Source organism: Carassius gibelio, chromosome B24 (assembly GCF_023724105.1).
Source record: "Carassius gibelio isolate Cgi1373 ecotype wild population from Czech Republic chromosome B24, carGib1.2-hapl.c, whole genome shotgun sequence".
NCBI classification, from domain to species: Eukaryota; Metazoa; Chordata; class Actinopteri; order Cypriniformes; family Cyprinidae; genus Carassius; species Carassius gibelio.
Window position 1 is genome coordinate 11678361 of NC_068419.1, and position 24319 is coordinate 11702679.

At 33.3% G+C, this 24319-nt stretch overlaps 1 protein-coding gene across 3 annotated transcripts in view; it reads right to left on the reverse strand.

Moving 5' to 3' along the window:
• Positions 1-14881, reverse strand: part of tpk1 (thiamin pyrophosphokinase 1) — a 61898-nt gene extending 47017 nt beyond the window's left edge. The window contains exons 1-3 of one of the 3 annotated variants that reach the window (XM_052595882.1): positions 14787-14881; positions 10999-11069; positions 6124-6198 (exon numbers count right to left, since the gene is read on the reverse strand). In XM_052595882.1, the coding sequence (XP_052451842.1) occupies positions 6124-6198; positions 10999-11038 (115 nt within the window). In that variant the 5' untranslated portion in view covers positions 11039-11069; positions 14787-14881. Of the gene's footprint in view, positions 1-6123; positions 6199-10998; positions 11070-14571; positions 14630-14786 lie in introns of those variants that run through there. The other 2 variants (XM_052595884.1, XM_052595885.1) reach the window with 2 other exon arrangements.
• Between the last annotated feature and the right edge of the window lie 9438 nt (positions 14882-24319).

The following is a 24319-nucleotide window of genomic DNA, read 5'->3' on the forward strand; positions in this document are numbered from 1 at the left end:
TGTCGCTGATTTAATGTCTTTTGGCAGTGGAAGTGAAGTGAAGCCTGTGGCCTTTGTAAATCAAAGAGGGACGAGTGGTCAACGAGCAAAATGGAAGGTTAGTTCGTCTTTTAAGATGGCTTCTTTATCGTAAAAAGAGTTGAGAGTGAGAATGGGTGAAAAACGTTTAATTTAGGTCTACAAGAGGAAGCAGGAACTGTGGGTGGGATACATATTTTAAAAATTGGTGGTAAGACGTATTATTTGCTAAAACGTCAAGGAATGTGAAACAAATAAAAAGAGCCCAAACACCAAAACACTACTACTGCTGTATTGTAAAACAAACTGTCAAACAAAAATGCCACTCTCAAACTCTTCAATAACAGAGGGAGGGATAATTACTTCACACAACACAACTTTTGGGAGAGAGATTTCTGGACAGAACAAAGAAATGGTATACTATAGACTATCTGATTTCTGTGACAACGTCAATTTTTCAGAACACCAAGCTTTTATCAAAGCAGGACGTTTGAAGCGTTTCCATCAATAAACACCAAATGTTAGCGAAAGGTGGAGAAAGACAGCTTACAGGAGATGATTATGGCTTTCACAAATATGATTTGGTTTTTAAATTCCATCTGACTGTCCACTCTGTCATTTTGCAAGTAAAGAAATCGGTTTCTGACAGTGCAGTCATTGTCAGATGTGATGAAAATCACTGATGATGTCAGCAGAATGCCAAGAGACATTCTCACACAACAACTAAGAGTCTAAGTGTGGACGTTTTGCCTCAGCTCATGTCTTTTTTCCACAGTGCTGAACTAGTAAGGTGCATACGGTGCACAAGACAACATAATTGACATTTTACACACATCACATCCAAAGTCACATCCAAAACTGCTGATGTGAATGCCACATAGTTCACTATATGATGAAGAAAAAAATGCTGAAAATGAGTGTATCTAGAAGTTAGCTCAATGAAAATATAAATTTAAAAAAATCAGTCAGACGCAGTGAAATTATTTAGGATTTAAATAAGATTCATGTGGTTTGTACCTGATTTGCAAACTTTGCAACACTGTTCATAGTTAAAACAAAGAAAAAATAAATTAGAGTTAGACACCTAAATTAACGTTAACCTTAAGGCAAAACATTTTGTTTTACATACATCATTGTTCAAAAATTGTTTGGTCAGTAAAATTTTATTTTTGTATAATACATTAATACTGTTATTAAGCAAGGATGCACTAAATTGATCCTTTAACATGACAGCAAATATATTTATAATGTTACAAAAGATTTCTATTTCAAATAAATGGTGTTTTTTTTTCTATTCATCAAAAATATCCTTAAAAAAAATGTCAGTTTCCACAAAAATATTATGCAATAAATTCAGCCTTGCTATGACAGGAATAATATATATATATATATATATATATATATATATATATATATATATATATATATATATATATATATATATACACACATACATACATACATACATACATATATATAATACATATAAAAAGTATAATAATGAAAAGTGTGAGCATGTACAGAGCTCAATACTTAGTTGGGGCTCCTTTTGCCTGAATTACTGCAGCAATGCAGCGTGGCATGGAGTTGATCAGTCTGTGGCACTGCTCAGGTGTTATGAGAGCCCAAGTTGCTCTGATAGTGGCCTTCAGCTCTTCTGGATTGTTGGGTCTGGCATGTTGCATTTTCCTCTTCACAATACCCCATAGATTTTCTATGGGGTTAAGGTCAGGCGAGTTTGCTGGCCAATTAAGAACAGGGTCCTTAAACCAGGTACTGGAAGCTTTGGCACTGTGCGCAGGTGCCAAGTCCTGTTGGAAAATGAAATCTGCATCTCCATAAAGTTGGTCAGCAGCAGGAAGCATGAAGTGCTCTAAAACATCCTGGTATACGGTTGCGTTGACCTAATACCTCAGGAAACACAGTGGACCAACACCAGCAGATGACATGGCACCCCAAACCATCAATAACTGTGGAAACTTTACACTGGACCTCAAGCAACGTGGATTGTGTGCCTTTCCTCTCCTCCTCCAGACTCTGGGACCCTGATTTCCAAAGAGAATGCTAAATTTACTTTCATCAGAGAACATTACTTTGGACCACTCAGCAGCAGTCCAGTCCTTTTTGAAGTGAGATGCTTCTGACGATGTCTGTTGTTCAAGAGTGGCTTGACACAAGGAATGTGACAGCTGAAACCCATGTCTTGCATACGTCTGTGCGTAGTGGTTCTTGAAGCACTGACTCCAGCTGCAGTACACTCTTTGTGAATCTCCCACGCATTTTTGGATGGGTTTTGTTTCACAATCCTCACCAGGGTGTGGTTATCCCTATTGCTTGTACACTTTTTTTCAACCACATCTTTTCCTTCCCTTTGCCTCTCTATTAAGGTGCTTGGACACTCTCTGTGAACAGCCAGCCTCTGCAATGTCCTTTTGTGTCTTGTCCTCCTTGTGCAAGGTGTCAATAGTCGTAGTCTTACCCTTGATTGTGTAGCCTACAGAACTAGACTGAGAGACCATTTAAAGGCCTTTGCAGGTGTTTTGAGTTAATTAGCTGATTAGAGTGTGGCATCAGGTGTATTCAATATTGAACCTTTTCACAATATTCTAATTTTCTGAGATACCGAATTTTGGATTTTCCTTAGTTGTCAGTTATAATCATCAAAATTAAAAGAAATAAACATTTGAAATATATCAATCTGTGTGTAATGAATGAATATAACATACAAGTTTCACTTTTTGAATGTAATAGGTTAAATAAATCAACTTTTTTTCTAATTATATGACCAGCAGAAAACAGTTACTTTTATTACTGTTTTTACAGTATTTTTTTCTAAAACAAATGTAGCTATTTTTTAAGCTCCCCAAACTTTTGAACAGTAGTGTAAAAAACAGAAATAGACCCATTGAAAGTAGCTGCCATGTTTAATTTGACACAGAAATATGACAGGTACTAAATCACAACATAATGAATAAACTGCATTTCCATTTATTTCAGCCTTGTGTTTGTTAGTTTCAAATCAAGCTTGGCAGCTATTGTTTAAGGCCCATAGCATGCATTTTCTAATCCACTAGTACGTCACTTCCTCAGTGGTTAAGACACAGAAAGTGTTTGCGGTTTAAAGTCAGTACTAATAATGCAACTGGAATAAGAAAGACGTGAACTTTTGAAGGGACTTTTGAAAAGCATCCAAAAATGTGATGGTATCTGCAAAGAGCCGTCTTTGATCATCCAGTCCTACAGAGCACTGGTGGTGCCACGGGCCCATAGGACTGCACTTCTGAGGCACACTGGAGGAGGGGTGGAGCACCCTGCCCCAGTCCCTCAAGGAAAACCATCTGGATATGTTCACCCTGCTACCAGCAACACACTCGTCGCCCACCTGCTCTGCCTCCAGAGCAAAGCCGCATGAAAAATGCACAGTATCTCTGATGCAAAGGGCAGAGGAATTACATGATCAAGAGTTTTTAAACGAGTTCAACTTCTGAAACCAACAAAAGCTAGAGCAATATAGTTGACAAACTCTCGCCATGCATAAAACAAAGTGGCAACCATTTGAAGGGAAGAGTCTATATTAAACACCAAAATGCATGTGATGAATAAAAAATAGCATTTTCTTGACTGAAAGCACTTTGATAGTCCTAAAAATCCTTTAAAGAAACAAACTAGGTCAATCAAATTAACGGACGAATTTAGTCCAATTAATTATGAAAACATAATGCAATAGGAAAATTAATTCAATTACTCATGTCCCCAAACCTTTGCTAGAAGAAAAAAAAATTATGTTTTTAAATTATTTATTCATCCGCCTCACTGATGTAATATCTAATGTAATTAATTATCTTGAGATGTTTTACAGTAAAATAAATCACTGAATTAATTTGATTACATTTTTAATCAGGAATGGAAATTAACTTTTTTTGTAAACCGGCTACTGTGGCTGGTGGATTTCAAAATCTACCAGCCACTCAATGTTTTTACCAGCCACTTTCTTGTTTTTAACAGACAATATGTAACTGAATGTGAAAATTAATACTACAAGATCTATGTGTATACAATGTTGTTTCTACAAACAAAAATGAACAGCTTAATAACTTACTATCCACAGAGCTAACTTCTGAAATAGTATTTGAGGACTGGAAATAAAATGCATCCCCCAGACAGCAGTTATTAGACACGCGACCGATAATACTGTTTGTTAGTTTTCCTATTATGCCATTAAAAACAATAAGATAAACACGAACTGTCCATTTAATCTAAAATGTTGCAGAATGCTGGAGGACAATGAACTTACAGGGGTTTGACAGAGATGTGACATTATGCGAAAATTTGTGCGCTATAACAAATTCAACTCTTCACGCGACCAACAAATATATCACTCCGCTAGTGGCTCTAACTTCAGCTGCAAACACTGTACTGGGAAAAACGTTGCCGTTTCGAGCCCGGTTTACACTGCCTTTCTCCACGGAGCTGCTTCGGATGATATTACACTTTATTGCGTGTTGAACACACACTAGGGATGGAAATTAACTTTTTTTGGCCACCGGCCAGGTGAAACTATATGCTATTTTTATTTACATCACAATACAAAATCACCCGCATTTGGCTGGTGCTAATTTCCATCCCTGATATCTTAAACTATATATATATATATATATATATATATATATTTATTAGTGCTGTCAAAGTGCTGTTAGTGCTGATTAATCACATACAATTTTTTTGTTCTTTTAAGATTGAATAGTTTTATTTCACTTCAGTTTAATTTCAATTAACAAAAAATATTTTTTTATATTTTTCATTTTAGTTAAAGTTCCATATGACATTGCTAAAAAGAACATTGTTTTATTTATTTGGTGTCATGCGTTAGTTTTCCAAATTGTCTTTCTAATAGACCTACTTGGCACTCTGTAAGGCTAATGTTGCTAAAGCTACCATTGTCTGTTTTAACTGATGCTGCCTTCACGTGCTACCAAAATGATTGTGAACAGGAAAGTGGGAGTTAAAAGTTCATATAAAAGCAAAGTGAAGCTGACCACTGGAATTAGTTGGGCTCATAATCACAAGTGGGGCTTATAAAGTTTGTAATAGCATGCGATGGCAAAATGAGTTATTTTTTATCGTGCCGTGCTTCTTCTGTGTAATTCATAAAGTGCATTTTTTAGGCACAGTCGATGACCGAGTGCGTTTTCTGTAAAGATAAAAGGCTTGTACAAATAGTGGAGTTTTTATTCGCAAAGATAGCACCGGTATTGCTGGATGCTTGAGCTCTTGAAGCTCCGCTCTCAACCCTGGAGCACCAGCTCATTTGCATTTAAAGGGGAAGAAACAAAAATACCCATACCCAAAAAATGGCAAATTTAATGAGCTATAAAAAATGATCTGTAAAGTATTTTGAGTTAAAACTTTACATACACACTCTGGGAACATCAGAGACTTTTTTACATCTTGTGAAAAGGGGCATAATAGGTCCCCTTTAAAATTAAAACATACATACAGTTTGTGAGTCAGAAAAACTCGCATTATAGGTTCAAGAAACGGTTCAATGCATTGCACTCACATGGATATTTGTTTGGAACTGTTCTGGAACAGTGTTGTAAATACAACTTAACCACTGATTTATAGATGTGTCCTCTTTTGGAACGTCAAACATAGTAGTGGCTCCTACAACAATAACAATACTGGTGCACACTGACAATCATGGTCCTGACTGCGTAGTGTGTACTACATTGCATCATTTAAGACACACCCTTTAACTAATCATGATCTACAATTCTACAAGTGCTGTTATTCAGGCTGCAATTGAAAACTGGTTGAGATCAACAAGTAAAGGTACCTGAAAGCACACAGCACTATGAAAACAAACAGAAAACCGAAGAGTTATGTAATCATTGCTCACCCAGTGGGGATGACTAATGCATTATGGGTTATAGGGGCTTTATAGCATACAGTGGCCCTATATATCATCAATTAGGCCTGTCTGACCTTTTCCAGAGAGTTCTGTGCCAGGTATGTAGCCATTTTCCACTGCACAAGCAATCCATACAAGTACAGACAAGCATCAAATCATAGGCAGATGTGTGATATTCATCATAAAATCAATACCTTTACTCCACAACACATGAAAGTACCGCTCATCTATCGGCTGATTTAGGATAACCAAGCAAATCTTCTGTTTTCCTGGTGAAAGAACAGAGAAACACACAGAAAGCGAACATTAATGGGCAGCTATATTTCAACAGCATCCTGTGGTTATGAAGTAGTCTCAGTCCTCCCATTTACAGAGTGAAACTGAGAAAAACATTGTCATATTTGGTTTGATCTGGTGAGATACAGCTCTAAATAGAAGCAGCTAATGAAAACGCCAAGAGTAATAACGTATAATGGAGCCTAATGCTTTTGATAATTGCCTAAACAAATTCTGATGGTTTTTCTACAACAGCTAGGTGTACTTTATGTACAGCAATGTAAAGTAAACTGTGTAATATTAACAAAGCAATTTCAGCTTTACAGATATTATTTAACATATAAAATGTAGAAGATCACTTTTATTCTTGGTTACTCTACAGAAAACCAATTCATAATCAAAAAAATTCAGCAAAACCCTTCACCACTATGTATAAGCTCCCATAATATGAGAACAGAAATGTTACATTTTGATTTTAATTACATATTTATTTATTACTTGGATAAATGAATAAATGAATAAATGAATAAATGAGTGAATGAATGAATGAATGAATGAATGAATGAATGAATGAATGAATTAATTAATTAATTAATTAATTAATTAATTAATTAATTAATTAATTAATTAATACATAAAAAAGTAATGAAACATGAAAAAAGGGGTGCTTAAAAAATATTTCTTAATTAAATTAATGAATGAATCAATCAATTAATAAATTAATCAAATACATGAATAAAAGACAGTAATGAGAAATTAGGTGCTCAAATGTAATGAAAAAATTCATTAAAATCTTTCACTTCATTTCTTTTAGAGCAAAACATTATTTCTTATTCTTTCTTTTTTTCTTTTTTTTTGTGGAAACTAACCCTAATATTATTATATTTTTATATATATATATAAAAAAAGAATTTTGGAGGCAGTAGAATAAAAAATGTGGGAAACGTTAATCCACAGTTCCAAAAAAACAAAAACAAAACAAAATTGGAACATATAAGTCACGTTCTGTCACATACTGATCCAACTATACAATCTGAAAAACTATGGTAGAAAATCAAATGCGATTACTCCATAACTTAGTGTTTTTAATATTTCAAGATAATGTTCTGTAAGGCATCTCAGAGCTCCAAACAGTCCCATATGCATGCGTTCACACATTTAATTGCGATACATTTCAGAGCCAAGCTGCTCACACATTTAATTATAGTTATTTGAACATGAAGCTAATCAGACGCTTCTCTGTTCAGCACAGTGCTACAATTGAATAACATCCCAAAATCTCTACATGGCTAATAAATACTGGCAGTATTGAGGACATAGAGCTGCATTAATGCATTGATTTTTTTTTGTGCACATAGTTAAAAAAAAAAGAGTAACCAACATCACAGGTTGAGCAAATATAATGAGTACAAAGTGTACGTGTCAAAACTCTCTCGGAATAAGTCACAGGTATCCTGATGCAGCTGTGAACAGAAGACATCTGGCAGAACAGACTGAGAAAATATCAAGGTCCTGAAGTGCAAACACAATGTATAAATAAATGAGAGCTATCGCTACACCATTGGCAGTGGCGAAAGGTAGACGACTCCAAGAAGAAACAACATTTGTGTTTTGCAACAGTTATACCACACTGGTTTTTCACATTTCAGATCTCCTCTTCCGGTAAATTACATTTTTGACAGAACAAACTTTAAGTAGAGCACCAAGGACATTTTCCTCATTTGAATATTTTCTTTGGGAATTATCAATTGAAATACACAGAAATTATCATATGCCAAATTAGCTGAGAGCTTTCTGTTCATTAGGATACAACAAATTTGCAATTCAACACATACACAAGCTGGGTTTGATTAGTTTACAAATTGGAATGAGTAGGACATGAAACGCAATTTCTTATTCTGAAAAGCCTTCTATTAAACATACATTTATTGAATATGTATGAATTAAAGGATTGAAAGCACATGTGGAGACATGAGAATCGAGAATGGCGTATTTTTGGACCAGGTCGAAAATCTGGGTCATGTCTTCAGTCTTCATTTTACTGAAGGGTTATACAGAACATTTCAGAGAAGCGTATGTTCACGAGTCCATCTATTCCAGGGAATAGAGTCTTTTGTCTTGAATTCTCATGAGTATGTAGACCTTACGGGACAATTTTATAAAAAATTAGGTACAGCAAGCACTCTAACACTAGTTCTACAGTAAAGCTCTACAGTAAATGCAAGAACAAAATGTTTAAGTTGAAACTGTGATTAAAAAAAAACTGATTTTGCAATCATGGCAAAATAATTACTACATGTAATTATTTCATTACATTACACTACATCAGTGGTTCCCAACCTTTTTCAACTCGCGGCCCACACAACCAAACACATATGTTTGCGCGGCCCACTTCAAAAAAATTAACTGACCCCGCTATTGTTGGGTTAATAACTTAGTACTCAGAAGCTAGATTTTAAACTATATTTATTGAATAAACTAGGGCTGTGCGATATGGACAAAAAAAAAAAAAAAACTATCGCGATTTTTTTGATCAATTTTGCAATTGTGCTTTTACAGTCATAAATGCATTCAGGATTAATTTGAAACATATTTCCAAAAGAAAACCAATCAGAGCTTTATCAAAAAGTTGTAACATCTCTAGAACAGACATAAGTCAAAATTATCACTATAGTGAAGATGTAAAAAAATGTATAGACTTGTGGCAAAAAAAAAATAATAATAATAAAAAAATCCTGTATATAGGGACTTTTTTTCTTTTTTGCCATGCATTGTTCATAGAGCTCATTAATTGTAGCGGTGCCTCAGGTGTTTGCAGTGTGTATACAGTATGTGTATGCGGTCAGCAGTGAGAGCGCATAAATATAACGCGAAAGCACATTAAAATAATGCACGAGTGCGAATCTCTCTGTTCGCAGCAGATTTCCTTTGCTCTGTCACAAAACCGGTCGTGCTTGCTCAGATACACGCTGCTTTGCGAGGAGAGAGTGTGCACACTTAAAACGTGTCTCCTCTCACTTAAACTGCATCCTGTTCACTAACAAATTCACTCTATGCTCATGTGTTAGACATTAATTATTTTCGCACGTTTTTATTTCTAGCCTTTTACCGCAGTGAGAACGCTCTGATCCGTCAACATTGGCTCAGAAAAAAGGCGCATCACAGACAGTGTGTGAACCTGGAGTTAGGCATATGCGCACGCTCAAATCGTGATTTTAGGACGTTTTCTTTTAATCGCACAGCCCTAGAATGGACTGGAAATGAACAGAAAATAATTGGCGGCCCACCTGCAATACCACAGGTTGAAAACCACTGCACTACATATTACATATAATAATGCATGCAATCTTAGGGCTTTTTTACTCCACTACTGGATTGTTGTCGTTTCATCTAATAATTATAATATTACAAAAACAAACTTAAACTTAAAATATTAAAATGGAAGCTAATTCAAAATACCAATCAGAATAAAAATCAGAAATATGCCAAATATGTTTACACACACAAAATATTTATCTTTGTGACAGAAGAAACTTCATATAATTTAATATAGACACAGATACTATATTAGAAAATAAATAATGCTAAAATAATACTGCTCTTTATGTTTCCAAAAGTTCTTCTAATTACGAGGATCTATTAGGCTATGAAAAAAAGTTTGTTTTAAGAATTCCTAAAGAGCAGCCTTTGTCTGTCTGGTTAAACAGTATGGTTTGTGGTTTGTGAAGACACAGGTTTTGGAAATACAGAGCAAAAGTGGTATACAGCCATTTAGTGGTCGGGTTGTGAACCTTCTTTACCACCTTACCGGTGCAAATTTGCAGGGAAGCTAACAGCAAGACAAAAGTTGATATGTCAGTCGTTGAGAATGCATTCATTACTGTAATGACCACAGGCAATCTCAGACACATTGAAAGCATGGCTGCAATTCTTGGCCAATCATTAGAGCCTGATTACTTACTTTCTGGTCATGTATTTATGGGGCACCATTCCCAGACACGGATATAATTTGGAGCAAAAAAATTAAAACACATCTGTTATTTTGCTGTAGACTTCAGTCCGATTTTTATAAATGGGTCTTTTTTTCCAGTTATTGCATGGGGGGCCGTTATCCATTTTTGCAGAAAGTAAACTTGACTTTGCTCATTAGCTGATTACCAAATTGCTTCTACCATCCTGTTACAAAACAAAATACTAAACTACCAGACCCAGCATTGCCTGAGTTTTGAAATAAAGTAGCATGCTAATCTGGCTGGTTTTAATAGTTCCTGTTTCTTTTTATTTTTTTGCTTAAGTAAACAGCAAAGTTTTAAGGAAATATATTAAAAGAGCCTAAACTATATATAGAGATCTAATAAAAATTTGTAAAATATGCAAAACATGCATTTGATATCATCAATTTTCCAGAGTTTGTGTAGTCTCATCTGTGCAAACTGAGTAAATTATTAAAAAAATAATTACACCTGAATGTGGAGGTGTGGAGGGGCATAAGAAACACAGAAATGATGGAAATAATAAACCATTTTAAATCTTATGCTTAGCTGTTGTGGATTAAAAACACTGAAAATAAAAGATTTTCAGTTAAATGAGGTTGGAATGCGTAGGACATATAGCACCTTATAATAACTGTGAACATGCAAAGTGGCCAATTTAAAGGATTTGAAGTGTAACTGTGTTGCACTGTGATACATTTATTAACTATGTTTATGTTCTTCGGGACAAAGTGTAAATGCATGCATGGGGCGAGAATAAATGCATTCAGACTTTTAAATGAGTTTACAATGAATAAATACCTGAAGGCAAAAGGCAATCTAATGGAGCGAATTCATCCATGGTCGTGTTTATAATAAGCTGGATTCACCAACTGTAGAGGAAAATAAAGAAAAACATACAATAATAAAAGACTTTGTTTCTGTAAAGTGAATATCTGACTAATTAGATTTACTAATCAAAACAAGAGGTTTCTATTATGACAGATAAAGAGATGCACTGAAAACTAAAACACTTAAACCATTTAAAGAATTTTAAACACAATACAAAAATCATAGAAATGCTCAGCTATTAACAAGATCAGATCACTCACCACCACCTTGTCTATGTGAACTCTTTGTCCTATGAACTCACTTTTCCTATATGACTTTTCTATGCTCTGCCCCTGTAATACGTAACTACAGTAGTTTACTTTCGGGTCTCCAGTCCTACTTTTACTCAGTTTATTCATTCGAAGAACCTTATAGGTTCCCACTTAAATAAAGAAAAGACAACAGCACACATTTGAGAATGTATTTTTTCAATGTACATTTTTTATCAATTATATTTTACATTTACTAGCAATTTCTAAATGAACTACACCATTTTTTTCCATCTACTTGCAGATAATACAATATAATATTACTGCAATAAAAGACCAGTTAAGTGCACTTAAAGATAATACACTTCAGAACGGTTTTTAAAACACTTAAGTGCACATTTTTAAAAAGTGCATATAGAAATAATGTTAAATTAAAAGCTTTACTATTCAGTAACAGTACTTTGCATAATGTTAAAAAATATTTTGTCATTCTTCAAAGAAGAAACTGTTTTTATGAGTTAACTAACATACTCATCACATGTAAAGCACGATTATAATTTTAACTATAATGTGTTGTTTGATATTAAAGTTTACATATTTTAAATGGGTAACACTTTATTTTAAGGTGTCCTGTGTAATGTGTATGTGTTTCTGTGACTCAGTGATAGAGCATTGCATTAGCATCGGAAAAAGGTTGTGGGTTCAATTCCCAGGGAACACACATACTGGTAAAAAAAATAAAAAAATGTATAGCCTGAATGCACTGTAAGTCGCTTTGGATAAAAGCGTCTGCTAAATGCATAAATGTTAATGTTTAGTGTGTCCTTGTTACACATTACAATAAAATATATATTAAATTATAATAATAACGATAACTAAATAATTATGCATAATTACATGCAAGTAGCCTTAAGCCAAACGCTACTCTTAACCCGAAACATATAGTAAGCACATGTAGTTAATTAATATTACTCAGTACTTAAATGTATAATCACACTGTAACATGGACACCTTAAAATAAAGTGTAACCATTAAATGTAACTTTAAACAACTTAATTATTATAAACGTGTAATTAGAAATATATTTAAATATATGACTTACAAGTTTCAATAGAAATTAAAGTAGATTTTAGTTACATTTGTTTAATTTGTCAGGATTCTTTAACCATATTTCAAATACAATAGCAACATGTAAAGGTATTTAAGTCCCACTTAATTCGGTCAAACAAGCACTCGAAATTCAACTAATTTTACATTTTCATCTAATTGCAATTAATATGAGTGTCCGAAGACATTACGTTCAATTCTTTCTGTAATAATTATTTTGACATTTTCACTTCACTTTCACTTACTCTTTTTGAAAATATGCTGAAGGGTACTTCTTTTCCACAAGAGAACAGCTGAAGTTTTGACAAATTTATACCATAAGCTAAAAAGCTTCAAGCTTCAAGACCAGACAAAGAATTTCATTGATTGTTGATTTCGTTTTGAATCAGGTTATCTTATCCTGGTTGTTTATGACAGCAATGGTTGAGCCGAAACCAATTTGAGAATTATATGCAAGATAAATATATAATTATTAACTCAACAGACAGTGCAAAATGTCATTACTTGGATCAATCCTGCTGAGAGCAACAGATCAATGAAGGTAGAGAGGTGTATCCCTAACACTCTGCCAAAATGGATCAACATAGCAACTAAAAGGCTCTAATCCAACCTGACACCCACAACAATATTGATGGAAGTAGAGTGCTGTCAAAAACAGACTGCACCAGGTGGGCCTAGGTATAGTTCACTCAAAAATAAACAATTACTCATCCTCAGGCCATCCAAGATATAGATGAGTTTGTTTCTTCCTCAGAAACAGATTTGTTGAAATGTACCATTACATCACTTGCTCCACGAAAGGATATTATGTATTGATGGACTGGAGTTGTGCTGATTATTTTTTTGTTTGTTGTGATGTTTTTATCAGTTATTTGAACTGTCATTTTGACGGCACCCATTCACTGCAGAGGATCCATTGGTGAGCAAGTAATGTAAAGCTAAATTTCTCCAAAATTTTTTCCGATAAAGAAACAAATTCATTTACATATTTTCAACAAATTTTCCTTTAAAGGAGAAATGCACCATTATTATTTATTATATTATTTTATCATTATTTATTCACCCTCATGCTTTCTAGGAAGAATTATAGTTTTATTTTGTTGTTGTTGTTGTTATATTTATTTTATTTGGCTTGCTTCAAATAAAATTCTATGGTATTGAAAAGGGTGATACGCTCTGAGTCTGATCAAAAGAAGGGGGAAAAAATGCATGTACCTATAAATGCTCGAATCATTCTATTTTCTCAATTTGATTCATTTATACATTGCACAGATGGGCTGTGCTGTAATTTGTACATTTACATATGTTTCACATCTTATGAATGTGTGTATGTTTATTTGAAAAAAATTGACAATATTGACAAATATATATTGACAAATTAACACTGCATCATTCTGCTTTTGAGAATGTAAAAATTATGTAAAAAAAATGGTATGCATGAAATACATGCAGTCATTATAATTACCATCATAAAGTTGCAAATGCATAAAGCACAACTGAAAGGTGATTCTGAAGGTAAACACCTCACAGCTACTTTCTTCACAACTGAGTAAATGAACGGGATTGAGCGAGTAAGTTTTGGACTTTAAAAGGCCTGCGAGACTGTCACAACAGTTAAAAATAATCAGCCTTGTCAATGGCTAAAGTAAGTTCTTTCTTTCCTTCATTGTGTCTTTAATTAATTTTGTCCTTGTTGTGTAGTTCGTTCCCTCTGGGTGTTTTTGTAATTAGTTCTATTGACTGAAATTTCTAGGCTCTCTGACTTAGTCTGGGGAAGTTCTCTTTTTGACATCAGCTCTGGTTGTACTTTAAAGAAGAACCATAGTTCATTCTCAGGTTGAGTGCCCAAATTACAGTTTACACACTTTAGGAACTCCCTCATAACGTGCACAAGTTAACCACACAGCGAGTGATTCTTCAGAGACGGACCGTGTTTTTAATGAAAGTCAAACATCCTTATCTACAGCTTTCAGCTCTGGCACGATTTCACTCAAATGTTTAGCAGCTTCATATTATTTTGCAGGCCGAATTTCACACTCTAGTTAGTATTTCAAAGTAAACTTCTAAGTGAGAGATATTATTCCATCACAAAGACTTCAGAAATGACCAATGACAAATTATAAGTTCATAAAAGTTATGTTAAGCTAAAACATGCCATCAAAATACAGCTACTGTACGGCGAACCCACCTCGACCACTTACTGAACACTTGACATTTGGCTGTATTACAAAACCTACATAGCGACTACCTAGACAGCATTTTAGGCAGCGTACAGTATGCGCGCTCGGCGTTAGTGTTGACAATATTTTGGGCACCGAATGCAGATAATATTTCACCAAAACGCTGTCCAGGTAGTCAGCTGGCTAGGTTAAGAGACACAGCCTGTATTTCCAGTGTACTCACTCTGTGAATGGATATCCAGCAGCATGGGTCCAGTCCATATTTGTGTAGAGTCAACGAGTGCCGAAGACAAGCAAGCGCTTCAGTGCCAGAAAATCGTGTGACGTTTGTCACAGCGGCATCTAGAGGTGCACTGTACACCTGCACTGATTCCATTCAGGTCGACATCCAAATACAGAGCGAGAATGATCCGCCTCAAGCAGACAGACAGACAGACAGACAGACAGACAGACAGACAGACAGACAGACAGACAGATAGATAGATAGATAGATAGATAGATAGATAGATAGATAGATAGATAGATAGATAGATAGATAGATAGATAGATAGACAAACAGACAAATAGATAATACAATATACAAATTAAAGGTTAAATTTATAGTGTGATGAAGTTGTTTTGCACAGCTCTCTGGAATACTCAACTCAGACTTGGCAATCACAGCATTTAAATGTTATACACACACACACACACACACACACACACACACACACACACATATATATATATATATATATATATATATATATATATATATATATATGAATAATAATAATCCAATGTCCAATGCAACTCATACAAGACTACACATCAGATCAGAATGATCTGTTGACCTGACAGCGATAAAAAAAATCACCATCATCATAGTTAGATTTCAAATTTATAACATGACCTCCACACAGCACTCATACCTTTAGTACAGCATACTTTATTTATCAAACATATGCTCATGGTCTCTAGAGCCTGGTTTCATGTCAGCACTGTACAAATAGCGGCGCGTTTACCCACATATACATAAATCATAAATTATCCATCAGCGTCTCGGCTGCCACTTGGCCTCACCCGGAGAAAAGACCTATCACAAATATAGCTTTCTGTCAGCTGGTGGTAAACAAAAGGCAGTTCTAATTTGATAAGGGACACCAAGGTTAAATTTTGCCTGCACAGCACACAATCCAGGGTCGCCAAGGCTTATTCAGTCAGCTGTAAAATTATTCTGCTGTATAGCAGCTTGGGCAAGACTGATAAGGCCGATTTCCTGAGACAAGCCAGTGAGAAAAGCACAAGCTTGTATCCTCGGAGTCGCCTGCCATTTCGTACACATTGATACGTCCTGCCTGGCAAGAAACAGATAAACATAACCAGATTATTGGAGTTGAAGAAATCCAATAGGAGGAGTTTTGTGTGTGTGTGTGTGTGTGTGTGTGTGTGTGTGTCTAATACTTGATTGAGAAAGCAGAATGTTCAAGTTCATTTCTCACTTTTGGAACAATTGTAAAAGTGCAGTATCATTGACAAACCCCTTCTAACTTTTTTAACGGTAGCCTCTGGAAACTTTATGACAACCACACTGGCCACTGGGAAATATAATGTGGCCATTTTTGACTATTTACTTATTTGAACACTGTGCATGAATTTTCCATGTCATTCTGTGTTGCATGTTTTTGATAACCGATAACATAAAATCCTTTATCTTCAACACCTGGCCTTAATTTGCCACTGGTTCTCTGGGCAGCGCCTTCCAGATAAAGCTAATTACAATGAAGATAAAAGCATGACTTTGTTCAACAAGCATCAGTTTCAGATAAAAGGCTAATAACAAAGCCATAAACTTTTCTTGCAGCTTTCACAATTTTTGCATGAGGTTCATTTAATAAATACATTTTTATATTTTAATACAACTTAACACATGCAATTGATTTGTGCATTTAAAACACAGAACATTGTTTGTTTAATCTTTGTTTAATCATTAGTCTTGTGTCTTGTGAAAAAAAGTTTAAAGTTGATGTGAGGTGAATTCCTACGTTTCTTTTCTCTAACATTAAATCAAGAAATAACCAGATTTTAATTTACTAGAATATTAGAGTAAATAAACTATATGAAGGTATGGTGTTAAAATCACTCAAATATATTTATGGATCCTTTCTGGTTCTGTGTTTCTTTACTATGCAATAAAAATGATAGTTCCAACTTAAGTAAATGTTTATTTTGCAAATGTCAGCTTTAAATAAAATACATTTTTCAAGATATTTAGGAATTGTGCATTAGATAATTAAGAACGTGGTGGTTGAAAAGTTGTAAATAAAACAATGATGACTGGACTATATGTTACACAAAAATACAGTTTCAGTATTTCAACCTTTTCAGTCTTTTTACTTTTTTATTTAATTAAATTATAAAAGAATTGTTCACATTTTAGTTTAGGTTCTAGTTAAGTTCTCACCATTAACTAGAATGTTTGCCTCAATAAACTCCTAATTTGCTGCTTATAAATAGTTGGTAAAGTATTTTTTTAATTTAGGTATAGGGTTGGGTTAAGGTATCTAAAGTATTAGATTTTTTTTTTAAACAATTTAATATTAAATATAAATTGTCAAGAAATTGTTATTTATTTATTTATCACACACACACACACACACACACACACACACGGTTGTTTTTGTGAAAAGAGGGGACATCCCATAGGCGTAATTGTTTTTATACTGTAGAAACTGTATATTCTATCGCCCTACACCAACTTACACCTAACCTTCACAGGAACTTTGTGCATTTTTACTTTCTCAAAGAAACTCATTCTGTATGATTTATAAGAGTTTTGAAAAATAAGGACATGGATTATGTCCTCGTAAGTCACCCTCTCTTTGTAATACCTGTGTCATATCCATGTCATTATACAGAGTTGTGTCCTTATATGTCACAAAAACAAGAGTACAAACACACACACACACACACACACACACACACACAGACACCAGCACCTCTGAACATTCACTGCTTACACTCTGAGACAAACCAAAGCCTTTTCGTTTGTTATGATGCTCAAAAACTTGTACAAGTCAAGTCAAACGTTAGAAATAGAGAGTTCAAAGAATGTTCTGAGCTTGTTACTTCAGTGACCTGAAGCACAATGCATGTAAACAAAACACACAGTGAGGACAAGGCCACCAATTTCACATCACATATTGTGAAAAGCCTCAGCCATAAAGTCATGTCAGCCAATTTGTAGACTGGCAACAGACTCTCAGAGAAAAACAAACAATAATTCATCTCAGTTTTCCCCATTTAATGATTTATTAAAAGCTCTCATTTTTCACTTGAAATTTCATCTGTATTTTTTTTCTCAGAGTATTTATCCCTGAGCTGATTCAGAAAAAAGATATTTGTATGTTTTTCTCAGATGTATACATGCAAAGTCTATGCAATGGTGTTCTGTAAAAATGAAATATTAATGATACAGGATATGATTAAAGTTCTTTTGGGTTTAGAATGACGTGTTTGTTTAGCATTACTATCTAATTTATTAAAAAGTCATAATGAATGATTGTGCATATCAGCCATATATGACCAGCAAATAAACTAAGAGCACGTGAGTCAAGCTCTTATGCGTTTGATTAATGTATTCATAACAGTGCTTAAGGCTCTGTTAGCTGAGGTCAACCTCTGCCTCCTGAAACTGTTTTGAGATAAAAGTTTTGCCAGACAAACAATATTAAACTTTTAAAGCAATGCAAAATGAGAGGGAATATTCATGGGGTAAATCAAATGTACAAGGAACATTTGTGTTAAGAGGAACAACTCTGTGGCAAAGTAAGTTTAAAGTGCAGACAAAGAGATGTGGAATTATTTAAATTATGAATAACAAATGTGAGAATGACATGTTTTAGAAAAAATATTTCATTTAGAGCATTGCTTTTCTTTCACCTTCTGTCACTTAAAGACATACATGTTCGATATCTGCTGTCTTGTGCTTTAAAGCAGGGCAAACCTCATAAAATGATATTTGTTGTTTTAATATTTTGCTCTTATAATGTATTCATATGTAATTTTCAGTTACAATTAATATCAGGACATGCAGCGTCTACCATATCGTTGTGCCAGCAAATGACTTTTTTAATTTTTATTAGTGAATCATTCAGTCAATCAATTCATTCAAAACACTTATTCATAATAATTTAGTAAGCTCTTTAGTTTAAAATAATTGCTGCATCTGAAATTGCATACTTCCCTATTGGTGAACACTGGCCCACTGCAAAAAAATTTACTGACCCCGCTATTGTTGGGTTAATAACTTAGTAATCAGAAGCTAGATTGTTAACTATTTATTGAATGAACTGGCATTGAACAGAAAATAAATCAGGCTGGCACCACTTAGCACAACTGCTGTTGTTCCGTAGCATATGCAGCAAAAATATCTAAGAAAAATTGGCGGTTTATTCTTAAACCAATCAGCGAGCTCGAATAGTGGAAGCATAGTTACAGTTTAATATTTAAAACAATTTAATATTTTTTTTCTTAAAGTTTGGACACCCCTTGCAGAATCTGTGAAAATATGAGTAATTTTCAAAAAATAAGAGAGATCATACTAAATGCATGTTATTTTTTATTTAGTACTGTCCTGAGTAAGATATTGTACATAAAAGATATTAAGATTTAGTCCACAAGACAAAAGAATTGCTGAAATTATTAAAATAACCCCACTCAAAAGTTTGGGAACCCTTGGTTCTTAATACTGTGTGCTGTTACCTGATGATCCTCGACTGTCTTTCTGTTTTGTGATGGTTGTGCATGAGTCCCTTGTTTGTTCTGAACAGTTAAACTGAGCAGCGTTCTTCAGAAAAATCTTTAAGGTTCTGTAGATTATTCAGTTTTCCAGCATCTTTGCATATTTGAACCCTTTCCAGCAGTGACTGTATGATTTTTAGATACATCTTTCAATGATATGATAGAAGTAAAAAACAAAACAAAAAAGCACCTACTATAGGGGTCAAAATAGAACTTTAATAAAATATAAAAGTAAATAACTAAATTGTAATTACTTTTTATTGTTTACAAATTACAGTTGTAACTAGACAGTTGCCTATGGCTATGATTTTACTAATACGGTTGTCTGATTGATTTTATAGTCTCAAGCATTTAGAAATGACACACAAAGAAAATTTAACTTCAATTAAACCAATGGTTAGTTTTGTAATTGTTGTGATGTTCACGTTTTTGTTGAAGAAATTATAAAGGCTAGCATTTCTTTCACAAAAAACGTGGCTGATCATCTTTGAGAAATACCATTTTTATTTATATTTAGCAAATCGTAAAAAAAGAAAAACTCATAAACATTAATATAAATGTGAGGAAGTCTGAGAACCTCGCAGTGCAGTTTTCATAAGCGCGAACTCTCAGCAGGTCAATACATCTTATAGTGTCTCTTAGGCTGCCACAGTGATTCTGCATCAGACATGTTTTAATGGATCCCGCCTGCGAGTAACTGATATTACTGAATCGGAACACACACAGATTGAAGTATCTGAGGAGACTGAAAGTATGTGTAGATGAAACACTGAACTCTCAGAATGTTGCTGTTGCAATAAGTAGACCTGAAAATCGTTTTAAAATTGCATTTTATGGTAAATTTGTGATCATCTTCACAGTAATTTAAATTCTCTCTATTTTTGTATCAAAATCGATTTTGTGTCACAGCAGAGACAGTCTCATACTGTAATGGCAATGCTTCAAACATCTTCTGTGAAGACTATAAAATGCTTATTTAACATGCTGGGCATGGTGCTACAGTGTAGATATATTCAACAAAATGGGAACCTTAACAATTAACCAAATCTTAAAAAAAAAAAAAAAAAAAAAAAAAAATCAAAATATCATCATCATCATCATCATCATCCTTCTCAGCAGTAGTACTTGAAATAGTTCACACTATCTCCACCTAAGGTTTCTGACCCTTGAGATTGACTAGGGTTTTTATGTTTGAAGTCCACCAGGCGAGTTCATGCATGCATTCTATCTGGGGTCCCTAAGACCCTGAACACAAATCATTTAATATTTATGGAGGACAGTTGAAGCGTGTTATTAAGTTGACATTTGGTTTATAATCAGTTCTATGAGACTGAGAAAAGTCATGAAATTTGAAATGTTACCTTAAAGCTAAAATGACCTCTAAATTCCCAAACAGAACACAAAAGTTAAAAATATAAAAAAAATGCATTCAGAGCATTTATCTATTGTAAATGAATTAAAGGTTTGAAGATACCTACAAATACATGTCTTCACTTCACAAGAAATTCATTGATGGAGCCATGTACAGTAGACTACTTGTGATGTTTTTAACCATATAATCTGTTTAGATGAAGAAACAAAATCATGTTTTAGATGTCCTGAGTGTGAGTACATTTTCAGCAAAATGTCATTTTCCTTTAAGAATAATATGCAATAACAAGTCGGACAGACCAATGGAATGACCAATTTGTTAAGAAAGTACACACAGTAAATACATGATTTGATGTTATTTATAAATTATATCTGTCTTTTCTTGAAGACTGCTTGTTAACATTTCTGACTTATTTGTGCATTAAAAACATGAAATAACATTTGGGTGTCAGGCTTTATGGCTTGAGTGCCTTCATGAGATTTGCCATTTTAAAAAGGAACAACATGTACATGAAGAAGAAAAGAAACTGAAGGATAGTTAAGACATTTATACATAATACATGAAGCTCCATTACTTTCTATTAAAATATTTTCACTCTGACAATGAGCAACGAAGGGTCACCGGATAATGTTAACTCAGATTATATGAAGGTCATACAGTCTGCTGTCAAATAAGGCTCAGCTTATGCAGCATTTATGAGTCTAATACAACTGATAGCAAAGACATGAATTTAAATATATTGAAAAATAAGGGGCTATACTGTACTTCACTTTTAATTTCCTTTGCATTCTTTCTCAGAGATGAAGTATTATGATGAAACAAAAGAGACACCTATTTAAATACTTGTAATATTTCAAACTTCTATGGTTTGTCTACTGTATCAGAATGCTAAGAGGATCCTAAAAATAATTTTGTCTAGTAGCAGGTCCTGTGCTCTCTCAACCATAGAATCTGTGTTGGCAGGTCAAGTTAAGCTACATATGCTCAGCTCAGTTTGAGAACAGAATACTAAACAGGACGACTGGCTGAGTTCAATATGCTGAAATCTCCATGTTTTTAAAGCGTAAAGATGACTGGGTTCGTTGTTAGAGAATGCCGGAGCAAAGAACAGTAACATTCTCTGATGTCACTGTGTCACGCTGTGATATTTTATATATTTAATAAGTAACTGAAGTCTGTCCTCCTTCGTATTTTGTCACTTTTTGTTTCTATGAATTTTTTTCTTCTTCATAAAAGTTCTAAGGCACAAAACTTAAGGATCCTCAATGCATTAGAGCAAAGTAAACAGCATTACGACTGGATGCTCATGGAGTATTCGAGATAAAAATATGAAAAAACAACCCCCTATGCATTTGCAAACAGGATGTGTTTTATAAAACCCATTTTTTGGGGCATCTTTAGTAGTTGGCTGTATCCAGTACACAGGGAATGTGTAAACTGAAATGACTTTCTCATCTTCAGAACCCCAGTGGCACACGAAATGCATTTTTCATCTTGTATTTTGCACAACATGATGAATTACCACATAAAATGTCTTCAATAGCCCAATAGAATTTTTCTCATTTTGAGTCATGAATAAGAATACAGCTGAATGTTGAGCTTACGTTTAACAACAGCGAGGTAAAAGATATTCAGCATATTATCCATGTATTTTTACACTTCTTTTATTTCATAAATGCTTGTCCAGACACTTGGGTGATTAAAATCTGAAAGTAATAGGAGAATAATAGTAAGGAAATAATATGATATAAAACAAAAAAATGAATATTTAAGATCAAATACTATTTCAAATAAGCAAATGAAAGAAACAGTGTGAGAAACCAAATACTAAGAAATTTTGAAGTAGTAGAAGAAAAAAGTGTATATCAATACATATATATATATATATATATATATATATATATATATATATATATATATATATATATATATATATATATATATATATATATATATATATATGTATTGATATACACTTTTTTCTTCTACTACTTCAAAATTTCTTAGTATTTGGTTTCTCACACTGTATATATATATATATACAGTGTGTGTATATATATATATATATATATATATATATATATATATATATATATATACAGTATACTGTATTTATATATATATATATATATATATATATACAGAATACTGTATTTATATATATATATATATATAGCATACTGTATTTATATATATATATATATATATATATATATATATATATATATACAGTACACTGTTTATATATATATATATATATATATATATATATATATATATATATATATATATATATATATATATATATATATATATATATATATATATATATATATTCATATACACTTATATATGTGTATATATATAATTACACATACACACACAGACTACAGTTCAAAGGTTTGGGGTTGGCAAGAGTTTTAATATATTAAATATATATATATATATATATATATATATATATATATATATATATATATATATATATATATATATATATATATTAGAAAGTTTACCTAATTGATAATAAGTGACAGTAATGACATTTTATGTTACAACATATTTAAAATATATCAAATGTTATTATTTCAAACTTTCAGTTAATCAAATATTTTTTGTTTAAATGTAACACTGATAATAATCAGTTTTTAAAATAAAAGTAAAAGTTTTTTTTCAGCAAATCGGCGTTATTATATATTAAAATAGATCATTTTAAACTGTAATAATATTTCACAGTATTACTCTACTGTTTTTTTTCTCAAATAAGATGTTCTAACAAAAAAAAAAAAAAAAAAAAAAAAAAAAAAAAAACTTTTGAATAGTACTGCAACTTTTCCAATTTAACTTTCTCAAATTGTTATGCTGATATATTTAATTTTTACTGCAGAAGAGATTAAGCTAAAGATAATATCCTGGCTCCGAGTTCATTTCGAGACAACTGCGATTGGCTGTTTGGCAGGTCTTTTCCTAACTGATCTCTGATGGAAAGGGAACAGGCAATCAGTCTGCCTGCAGTTCCACTAAGAGTTGTCTGACTCAATCATTATGGGTCTGTCACAACGCAGACTGAGCTACCTTATAATTACCCACACATGTCGACAGAGCCGTATGACACAGGGCTGCCCATAGTGTTCCCACGGTGAGCTGCAGACATACAAGCAATTACCCAAAACAATGTGTATTGCGCGTTTAACTTGCATTTAAATCGCTCTTAATGTTTAACTCTCTCTCATTCATGAGTAACATTCAGTACATTATAAGAACTCACTTAAATTAAGCAGTCACATTTGCCTGCCATCTATTTACTGCAATAAACTTGCCATTAGAAGCCGGAGTACCGCTAGCTCCTAGAAATGAAATGTCTTTCTCTTTTGAATTAATAAGTAGGCCTCTTGGCAAACTGTTTTATAGTGAAATGACATTTGGTTTAAAAACTGTGAGCACCGCAGTCTGTCAAAGCTCTTTGAAAGCTCATCATAAATAGATTGTACACAGACCGTTATTGAGAACAGCAACATTTGATTAAACTGCAGTAACACTGAGAAACAGTCATAAAATGTACCCTTATCAAACAGACTGTCACCTTTATTTATATAAGAGGT